The 10,483-nt window shown below is 60.4% G+C and overlaps 1 protein-coding gene across 1 annotated transcript; it reads left to right on the top strand.

Annotated features, from left to right (window-relative positions):
• The first annotated feature begins 4,056 nt into the window (after window positions 1-4,056).
• LOC137162272 (calpain-5-like) lies at window positions 4,057-9,278 on the top strand. Its single transcript, XM_067561910.1, has 11 exons — window positions 4,057-4,221; window positions 4,461-4,592; window positions 5,017-5,225; window positions 5,612-5,801; window positions 6,873-7,066; window positions 7,260-7,337; window positions 7,520-7,709; window positions 8,279-8,404; window positions 8,516-8,712; window positions 8,855-8,973; window positions 9,262-9,278. The coding sequence occupies exons 1-11, from the start codon at window positions 4,057-4,059 to the stop codon at window positions 9,276-9,278; spliced, it is 1,617 nt and encodes a 538-aa protein (XP_067418011.1).
• Window positions 9,279-10,483: the final 1,205 nt, after the last annotated feature.

Raw genomic sequence — 10,483 nt, 5'->3', positions numbered from 1 at the left:
AAGCACCCAACCCTCGATTTTCCACTCCAAGAAGTACAATGTTTCCCGCTGGACGACTGTATTTCTCGTAAAGCAGGAGAGTTCTGAGTTCTGCAGTGCTGTGTGGCCGTGGCAGACCACAAACCCCGGCTGTTTCTACCCTCCTTCCTCCTCCCCTTCCTCCATAAAGGAGCAAAGCCAGTCACTATGGCCTGGTGGCAGAGTCACGTGCTGTTCTTCTCACACAGGCAGGAACTTGTGAGGTCTGAGCAGGCACTAGCAGCCCACCAGAGTGGGTAGCAGTGCTCCCCAGGGCCGTCCCTAGGGGGGTGCAGGCCTGGAGCAAATCACACTAGGCGGGCCCCTCTTAAGATCTTTATACTGGTAAAATCTGGGGCCGTCATAGCTGTCAATTTCATGGCTCCAGGACTGGACAAGCCGCTGGGCTCTCTGCCTGGCTTTCTGGGCACTGGGCTTTGAGCCAGGGAAGGGAGCTGCTGCCTGGCTGCCAGCCCGGGAGGTGGGTGACAGCCACCTGCTCCGAGCTGGTGATCCTTCTGGTGATGGGTGACCAGATCTGCCCGCAGTATTCGAGGTGTGGGTGCACCAGGGTTCATCTAGTGGCAGTGTGATATTTTCTGCCTTATTTTCCATCCCTTCCCTAGCGGTTCCTAGCATAGTTAGCTTTTTTGCCTGCCGCTGCACACCGAATGGAAGTTTTCGAAGAACTATCCACAGTGACTCCAAGATCGCTTTCTTGCGTGCTGGCAGCTGCTTTAGACCCCAGCATTATGCATGTATAGTTTGGATTATTTTTTCCAATGTGCATTACTTATTAATGTTGAATTTCATCTGCTGTTTTGTTGCCCATTTCTGTGAGATCCGCTTTAGACTTAATTATTTTGAATAATTTTGTATCCAATGCAAATTTTGCCACCTCACTGTTCACGTCCCTTTCCGGGTCATATACGATTACGTTGAACAGTTCTGGTGCCAGTACAGATCCTTGGGGGACCCCCTTATTTACCTCTCTCCGTCTGAAAACTGCTAATTTATTCCTACCCTTTGGTTCCTGTGTTTTAACCACAGTTCGTAGTTTTGCAATTTCATGTTTGAGTTCCTTCCAAACTGTTGGGTGAAGCCCATCTGGTCCTGGGGACTTATTACTGTTTCGTTTATGGATTTGTTCTGTTGACACGTCAGCAAGGTGCAGTACTTCAGATCTGTCACCCCTAAAGAATGGCTCAGGTGTGGGAATCTCCCCACACCCTCTGCAGTGAAAACCCATGCAAAGAACTCATTTCACTTCTCTCCAGTGGCCTTGTCTTCCCAGACTGATCCTTTAACCAAGAAGGCTAACAGCATACTGGGCTGCATTAGTAGGAGCATTGCCAGCAGATTGAGGGAAGTGATTATTCCCCTCTATTCGGCACTGGTGAGGCCGCATTTGGAGTATTGTGTCCAGTTTTGGGCCCCCCACTACAAAAAGGATGTGGAGAAGTTGGAGAGAGTCCAGTGGAGGGTAACAAAAATGATTAGGGGGCTGGAGCACAAGACTTCTGAGGAGAGGCTGAGGGAACTGGACTTGTTTAGTCTGCAGAAGAGAAGAATGAGGGGGGATTTGATAGCAGCCTTTAACTACCTGAAAGGGGGTTCCAGGGAGGATGGAGCTAGGCTGTTCTCGGTGGTAGCAGATGACAGAACAAGGAGCAACGGTCTCAAGTTGCAGGGGGGCAGGTCTAGGTTGGACATTAGGAAAAAGTTTTTCACCAGGAGGGTGGTGAAGCACTGGAATGGGTTACCTAGGGAGGTGGTGGAATCTCCATCTTAGAGGTTTTTAAGGCCTGGCTTGACAAAGCCCTGGCTGGGATGGGTTAGTCAGGGCTGGTCCTGCTCTGAGCAGAGGGCTGGACTAGACACCTCCTGAGGTCCCTTCCAACCCTCATCTTCTAGGTTCTGTGATTTAACACTTTTGGTGTGTTGCCGCTGTACTTCAAAGACATTTTGCTGTCAGCTTTCGTGTCTTTAGGAAGTTGCTTCTCATGTTCTTTCTTGGCCGGCCTCATTACATTTCAGTTGCCAGAAGCTGTTTTTCTTCCTATTATCCTCATTAGAAGTTTAATTCCAAATTTTAAGGGATGCCTTTTGGTCCTCCTGCTGTCTCTTTTGTTTTAGGGCATACCTTTGGTCTGAAGCTCCCCGAGGGTGTTTTAAATAGTCCCCATGCTGCGTGCAGGCATTTTACCTATGTGACTGTGAGACCTGTCCATGCCTAGGGCAGCCACCTGAAAATGCCAAGGTCTGGGCAGGCTGTAAAAGGAGAGCAGATTCTCCCAGCACTGGTGGGTGACACTGAAGTCAGACTTCCCAACCAGACACAAACTGTGCTTCTGATTCCCCACACTGGTTATCAAGAAGCCAGTACACAAATACACACAGCCCCGTTTACTGCATTTCAGTCTCTGGCTCCCAATCGGCCACTAGGTCCAGTAAAGAGACCAGTTATTTAAACTCTCTGCTCTTTACCAAAAAGGTTTCTCCTGACCTCAAAGGGTCAGCCACATTAAGTTTGGATCTTACTCAAAATCCCACGCTGCCAGGCAATCCTTACTAACTAAAACTAAAGGTTTATTATACAAAGAAAGAAACAAACTATAAGAGAAATGTTAAAGGATGAAATCAGTCAGACACACAATTGATTTGCCGGTCCATGTACATCGGGTTTCTGGTAGAATTGTGGAGTTTGCAGCTTGTACAGTCCCTCTGGTCACATCCCGCACCTGGCTGGGTCTCAGACCTTTGTGTCACAGCTTCAGTTCAGTTGTAGATGGGTTGACCCAGAGGTAGGCTGAGACTGAAAGACAAAATGGACATCGTGCAGCTGCCTTTTATGTCCTTTGGCCTAGGCCATGCTGCTGGTGGAAATGTACAGGAACCAAGATGGAGTCCAGGGTCACATGAATAAGTCCTGGTGACTCCTCAGGTGTATCCCTGGCTTCTCCCCCTGGGTCCCTTGTACCTGTGAATTTCTTAATGGTCCATTAAGCCGGCTAGTGCTGCAGCCATCCTGTCTGGGTGTCGCCCAAATTGAAATACAGATACAACCATATCCATAACTTCCCTTACACACACAACACATGAACACAAACATCAGCAACTTACTCAGCACATTACAGCCTTTGTAACCGTACCTGACATGGCATATCTCGCATGAACTACTATGATTCTGATGTGCTGATGTACAACAATATAATAAATGCCCCCCTCCCCTCCCCAGTTTTGCACCCTTCCCCTTTGTGAAGCTACATCTTACTGTGGTGGGTTTCCTGCCCACAAGGATGTTCGATGTTATTACGCTGTGGTCACAATTACTCAGCGGTTCCTCGGCATTGGCCTCTTGGAGCAGATCCTGGGCTTGCTAGGACTGAATTGAGAACTGCCTCGCCCCGCGTGGGTTCCAGGCCCTCCAAGAAGCAGCCATTCACGGGGTCTAGGAATGCTCTCTCTGTGTCCCGGCCTGAGTTGACGTGTTCCCAGGCAGCATGGGGGGAGCTGAAATCCCCCTTGTTATGGGGTTTTCTGGTTTGTCGGCTCTCTAAGCTCACAGTGCATGTCACAGTCCTAGGCAGGTGGGCAGCATTTTATTCCTACGGCTTTGCCCTTGTTCAGGCAGGGAGTTTCTACCCGGAGCGATGCCATAGCACAGCCTGATCCATTGACATCTGTGATCTGTTTGACCCTCCGCTTTCTTTCCCACACAGCACCACCCCCCGTGTAGCGTGTCCCCTGCTGCTGCCGCGCTCCATCGATTGCCACCGTGGCTCCACGCTGCCCGCGGTATCGAAATCCTTGTGTCTCGGACTCTCCCCAGCTTGTCCCGGTACTTGTCCTCCTGCTTTCCTGGGCTACAGCCTCCTGCCGCTAACAAATCCCTCCCGGAGGGATGTCTCCCCCCCAAACGTGTGCCATGCCGCACGCCACTTGTGCAACGGCACGTGCACGCTGGCTCACGCCCCTCCCGCGTGTCCCCCCCTGGTGGCGGTAACGCGGCGCTGATCCATATCCCCCCCCAGGGCCATGCTGTCCCGGCCCGAGCAGTTCCAGGGCCAGCGTTACCAGCGGCTGAAGAAGAGCTGCCTGCGGAGACGCTGCCTCTTCGAGGACCCCACCTTCCCGGCCACCGATGCCTCCATCTGCTACCAGGGCCAGGTCCCTGATGGGGTGACCTGGAAACGGCCTGGGGTAGGGCCCCGATGGGGCAGGGGGGATCCATTAGGGTTGGGGTCCCCTGGGTGCTGGGGTGGAGGAAGGGCGAGTTAGGGGCAGGGTTGCGTGGCCCCCCACACGTTGCCCCCCACACGGAGCCCAGAGGGGAGCTCGGAGGGGCCCCCTCGGCTCCTCTCCAGGGCGGTGGGGGGGATGGGGAGATCCCCACTCCCTTCCCCCCCCAGTGACAGGACACCTCAACCCCCACCCCGCAGGAGCTGTGCGCCGACCCCCGGCTCTTTGTGGACGGGATCAGCGCGAGCGACCTGCACCAGGGTGCGCTGGGGAACTGCTGGTTCGTGGCGGCCGCGTCCTGCCTGGCCAGTGCGCCCATCGCCTGGAAAAAGGTGGAGACGTCTGCTCTGCCCCCCAGCCCTGCCCCCAACCCTCCCCCCTGAGCCCTGCCCCCACCTAGCCCCCAGCCCTGACCCCTGCTCCCCTCCCCCTGCACCCCAACTCTCCCTGCTCCCTGCACCTTTAGCCCTGCCTCCTGCTCCCCAGCCCTGCCCCCTGTGCCACCTGCTCCCTGCCCCCCACCTAGCCCCCCAGCCCTGCCCCCATCTCCCTGCACCCCCAGCCCTGCTCCCTGCACCCCAGCCCTGTCCCCCGTGCCACCTACTCCCTGTCCCCCTGCTCCCCTCCCCCTGCACCCCAGCCCTGCCCCCCACCTTCTGGCCCCCACTATCCTTCCTACCCCATACCCCCACTCCCCACCTACACCCCCAGCCCCGCCCAGCCCCCCGTTTTAGCACTCTAGGTCTCCCCCTACAGGTGATCCCAAAGCCCCGGGAGCAGGACTGGCGCCCCGGGAGCCCCGACCTCTACGCTGGGATCTTTCGCTTCCGGCTGTGGCGCTTTGGGCGCTGGCGCGAGGTCTGTGTGGACGACCGGCTGCCCACGCGCCAGGGGCGCCTCCTTTTCTGCCGCTCCGCTGAGCCCCGCGAGTTCTGGAGCGCCCTGCTGGAGAAGGCCTATGCCAAGTATGGGGCCATCCGGGGGGCAGGGCCCGATTCTGGGGGCAGGGCCCTGTCTGGGCAGTGGGGGGCTGATCTGGGGGGCAGAGCCCCGTCCGGGCAGTGGGGGAGCCTGATCTGGGGGGCAGAGCCCCGTCCGGGCAGTGGGGGAGCCTGATCTGGGGGGCAGGGCCCCATCCAGGCAGTGGGGGGCTGATCTGGGGGGCAGGACCCTGTCCGGACAGTCGGGGAGCCTGATCCAGGTAATGGGGCCCTGATCCAGGGTCCAAAGCTGGATCCAGGGCTGTAAGGCTCCCTACTGGAGCAGGCATACCCCAAGCATGGGCAAGGGGGGTTGATGCAGGTGCTGGGGGCATCCGGGGCCCTGCTGACCCCTTTCTTCCCCCCATCAGGCTGAATGGGAGCTATGAGGCGCTGGAGGGGGGGAACACGGCCGAGGCACTGGTGGATTTCACGGGGGGCGTCTCGGAGCCCCTGGTGCTGGACACGGGCGAGTTCGAGGATGCCGGTCGCAGGGAGGAGCTCTTCCAGGCGCTGCTGCAGGACCACGCCCGGGGGGCGCTGATCAGCTGTTCCATCCGGGTGAGGGCGGGGGGGCGGGGCTGGATGCACCCAGGGTTTAATGGCCGGGGGGTTGGGGGGAGATAGATAGATATGCTGGAGGGCAGGGATAGGATGCAGAGTGACCTATGGGCCAAAAGAAATCTGATGAGGTTCAACAAGACAAGTGCAGAGTCCTGCACTTAGGACGGAAGAATCCCATGCACAGCTATAGACTGGGGATCGACGGGCTAGGCAGCAGTTCTGCAGAAAAGGACCTGGGGGTTACAGTGGATAAGCAGCTGGATATGAGTCAGCAGTGTGCCCTGGTTGCCAAGAAGGCTAATAGCATATTGGGCTGCATTAGTAGGAGCATTGCCAGCAGATGGAGGGAAGTGATTATTCCCCTCTATTCGGCATTGGTGAGGCTGCATTTGGAGTATTTTGTCCAGTTTTGGGCCCCCCACTACAAAAAGGATGTAGACAAGTTGGAGAGAGTCCAGCAGAGGGTAACAAAAATGATGAGGGGCTGGAGCACAAGACTTATGAAGAGAGGCTGAGGGAACTGGGCTTATTTAGTCTGCAGAAGAGAAGAATGAGGGGGATTTGATAGCAGCCTTTAACTACCTGAAAGGGGGTTCCAGGGAGGATGGAGCTAGGCTGTTCTCAGTGGTGGCAGATGACAGAACAAGGAGCAATGGTCTCAAGTTGCAGTGGGGTAGGTCTAGGTTTGATATTAGGAAAAAGTTTTCCCCTAGGAGGTTGGTGAAGCACTGGAATGGGTTACCTAGGGAAGTGGTGGAATCTCCATCTTAGAGGTTTTTAAGGCCCGGCTTGACAAAGCCCTGGCTGGGATGATTTAGTCGGGGTTGGTCTTGCTGTGAGCAGGGGTTGGAGCAGACACCTCCTGAGGTCCCTTCCCACCCTCATCTTCTAGGATTCTATGATCCGGGGCCGGGTGGTGGAACCTGGGTAGCAGAGGGAGGGAGCTATTGAGTGGGGGGTTATACCAGGGATTGAGGGAGGGAACCCCCACAGCCAGCGCTGGGGGTGGCGATGGGGGGATACTGGGGTGGATGGGGCCCCCCGCTCTGACTCAGCCTGTCCCCACAGCCAGCGCCGGGGGAGGCGGCTGAGACCCCGCTGGACTGCGGGCTGGTGCGGGGCCACGCGTACGGGGTGACGGCCGTGCGGCGGGTCCGGCTGGGCCGTGGGCTCCGGTCCCTCTTCGGAGCCAAGAAACTGCAGCTGATTCGCATGCGGAACCCGTGGGGCAGCACCGAGTGGAACGGGGCCTGGAGCGATGGGTATGGGGGGCAGGGGGGCTGGAGTGACAGGCACGAGGGACGGGGGCCTGGAGCGACAGGGACGGAGGGCAGTGGGGGGCCTGGAGCGACGGGGCAGGAGGGCAGCGGTGGTGGAAAATGGGGCACAAGGGGGGGCAAGGTGTGGAGCAGGGCAGGGGAGCTGGGGACCCGGTTCTGACCCGTCTCCCCCCAGCTCCAAGCAGTGGCAGCAGGTTTGCGGCAGGGAGCGGCGGCGCATGGGGGTGACCGTGCGAGACGACGGCGAGTTCTGGTGAGGCTCAGCACTGGGGTGCGGGAATCGGGGGGTCCCTGGTGTGGGAGGGGGGCTGGCACTGGCGGCTGGGGCCCAGGGCCTGGGGGGGTCCCGGTGCCAGGTGAGTGGGTCTCTGGAGGGCCGTGTTGGGGGTCGGCGCTGGGGTTCCCCCGACCCACGGCACACCCCCCATTTCCCAGGATGAGCTTCGAGGATTTCTGCGCCCGTTTCACAGACCTGGTCACCTGCCGGCGGATCCGCACGTGGGGCCTGGGGTGCGGCTGGACCAAGGGGCAGAGCTATGGGGCCTGGGCCCCCCACCCCGACCCCCGGCGGGACCGCAGCGGGGGCTGCATGAACCACCCGGAAAGCTTCCTGTGCAACCCACAGGTGGGAGAGGCCCAGGGCCCCAACCCCCTCAGCCCCCCAGAGAGATGGCCCCATTCCCCCATTTTGCCCCCCAGTGTGACCTACAGGGGGAAAACATCCTGGCACCCCCCTAGAGCACCCCCTACCCCACTGCTGTGCCTCCATGGGGCTACCCCAACCCCCACAAAGACCCCCCAGTGCATCCCAGAGGTGAGAGACCCTCTGTGGGGCTGCCCCCCATGACCTACCCTCTATGGGCCTCCTCCCCACGACCCCTTGCCCTGACCTCGGGGCTCCCCCCATCTCTCCTTTTCTTCTCCCTATCCCCTTTGCACTCTCCCCCCACGGAAACCTCCTCCCGCCCCCCCAGCCACCCCTCCCGCCAGAGTGGAGGGAGGAAGCGATCACGTTAGCTGATGGAACTCCCCGCCACTGCAGGGGGGCACACGGCTGGGGAAAGGGGATCCCCCCCACGTGCTGAGGGAGGCTGGGCCCAGGGCTCTGGGGGGCAGGAGGGCTGCTGGGGGGCCAGGGGAGTCCCCAGACTCCCTGATCCCCAGATAACTCCCCCTGCAATCCCCACCCCCCAGTTCTTTTTCGAGGTGCGTGGGGCGCAGGCCACGGTGCTGATCACGCTGCAGCAGGAGGACGCCCGGCCACAGCGGGGGACAGGCGGGGGGGGCCATAACCTGCCCATGGGCTTTGAGGTCTTCAGGGTGAGTGACACCCCCACCCCTGGGGGGGCAGGGACGGGGGCTATGGAGGGGGGCAGGTCTGGGGGCATCAGGGGACTGGCCAGTGTCTCTCACTCCCCTTCCCCCTGGCAGGTGGAGCAGAACCGGGGCTGGCGGCTGCACCGGCTCCCCCAGCGGGTGGCTGGCTCCCCCCACATCAACTCCCGCAGCGTGCTGGTGCGGGCGGCCCTGCCCCATGGACGATACGGCCTGGTGCCCTCCACCTTCGCCCCAGGGCAGCACAGGGCCTTCCTGCTGCGGGTGTATGGCCCACGGGCCCCCCGGCTACGGTGAGACCCCCCCCGGTTCCTCCTGACCCCTTGCACCTTCGCCCCATCCCCGCCCTGCTTCCCTGGCATTTCCCTTGACCCCTCCGGACCCCTCTGACTCCCTGCCCACCCCCCGCTGACCACCTACTGCTCCTCTCCCCAGGGAAATTCACCGGGACGAGCCCCCCACCCCTTGGGGCTGCTGCCAGGGCCGCCCCCGGCTCCTCACCTCCGTCTGGGTCCATCGGGCCACGGGGCTCACCCTCCCCGGCTCCAACAAAGGTCAGTGCAGGCCAGCCCCCCCACCCCATGTCCAGCAGGGTCCCCCGGCTCCTGGGGTCCCTGCATCCCCCACCCCGTCCAGGGTCTGGGGCTGGCTCATCTATCTGTGCTGGGGATAACGGCCCTGCTACTGCCGCAGCGCGTGGGAATTCCCCCGTCGGCTTTAGCGCTAGGGGCTGTAGGTTGGAGGGTTCGAATTCTGCTCAGGACCCTTTATTTTGGGGGGCCAGGGGCTGTGATCGTTCCCTGGGGACCAACTGCCCTGTGCACTTCCTGTCCCAAACCCAGTCCTCCACAGTGGGTAATGGGGGGGGGGGGGGCTCTGCTGAGCTGGGATGTCACCCCTTGTTTCCGCCCCACTATCCCACCGCAGCCCCTAACGTCTACGTGACCATTCGCTGCGAGGGGCAGCGCCTTCGCTCCTGCCTGCACAGAGCGACCCAGGACCCAGAGCTGGGCCTGGGGGGGATCTTCGCCCGGAGACGGCCCCGGAAACCCGTCCGCATTGAGGTAACCCCCCTTCCACATCCCCCCCCGCACCTCCTGCACCCCTCCCCCATCTTCCCATGGAGACGCCCCTGAACATTTGTGCACATGGAGGTAGCCCCGCAGCCCCCATCTTCCCCCCCCCCCCTGCCCCGCTGCGCCCCCTGGGTTTGGGGAAGGGGAGCTCGTGTCTCTAACCCGCCCACCCCGGTCTCTCTCCCCACCCCAGGTCTGGGCCCGGAGGTGCCTGCGTTCCTCCCTACTGGGCTACGTGGAGGTGGCGGCCGACCCCCCCAAGGGCGTGGGGGGCCCCCAGGTGCTGCAGCTGCAGGGGGCCCCTCAGGGCTGCCCTGCTGGCTTCCTCGTGGTGGAGACCTCGTCCAGCACTGAGCTCATGGCCCTGTGACCTGATGGCCCCGGCTCAGGGCTCCAGGACAGTCTCCAGTGGGCTACTGGGTTCAAAGTCTTCCGAGCCTGCTGTCCCACAATGCACCGGGCTTGGCCATCCCACAATGCACCGGGCTTGGCCATCCCACAATGCACCGGGCTTGGCCATCCCACAAAGCATCTGCTGCACCTTGGCCGTCCCACAAAGCACCTGCTGTACCTTGGCCGTCCCACAATGCACTGGGCTTGGCCGTCCCACAATGCACCTGCTGCACCTTGTCCATCCCACAATGCACCAGGCTTGGCTGACCCACAATGCACTGGGCTTGGCCGCTGTTGCTGGTGCCCTGCTCCTGCCAGTTCAGGCCAATAAAAACGCTTTAAAACAAACGGGCTTTCGTGAGCTGGGGGCCGGGGGTGCGCCGGGTCTGTGCCCTGGGCTGTGGGGCTGGAGGGACATTTGGGTGGGGGGAGGGTTAGGACACCCCAGTATGACACACCCCACACCCAGGCACTGGGCGACTGTCTCCGGGGATGGCTGCGACAGTTGCGTGTGTGTGTTGTGCTGAACTGAGTTGTGCGTTCGTTGTGTGCGTGTTTCCAGCTGCCGTTTTTGCACCGCACAATCCTCCCCTCC

This window comes from Emydura macquarii, unplaced genomic scaffold (assembly GCF_026122565.2).
Source record: "Emydura macquarii macquarii isolate MOO-44397 ecotype Brisbane River unplaced genomic scaffold, CSIRO-AGI_Emac_v2 contig_306, whole genome shotgun sequence".
In the NCBI taxonomy this organism is placed as follows: Eukaryota; Metazoa; Chordata; order Testudines; family Chelidae; genus Emydura; species Emydura macquarii.
Note: the sequence above shows the minus strand (reverse complement) of the source record. Positions and strands in the feature narration are given on the sequence as shown.

What these genes read in the sequence shown, in the direction of transcription:
- LOC137162272 (XM_067561910.1), top strand. Translation starts at nt 4,057, where the DNA reads ATGCTGTCCCGGCCCGAGCAGTTCCAGGGCCAGCGTTACCAGCGGCTG. An exon ending in CGCCCATCGCCTGGAAAAAG is followed by an intron (nt 4,593 to 5,016) that starts GTGGAGACGTCT and finishes CTCCCCCTACAG; the next exon opens with GTGATCCCAAAGCCCCGGGA. An exon ending in CTGGAGAAGGCCTATGCCAA is followed by an intron (nt 5,226 to 5,611) that starts GTATGGGGCCAT and finishes TCCCCCCATCAG; the next exon opens with GCTGAATGGGAGCTATGAGG.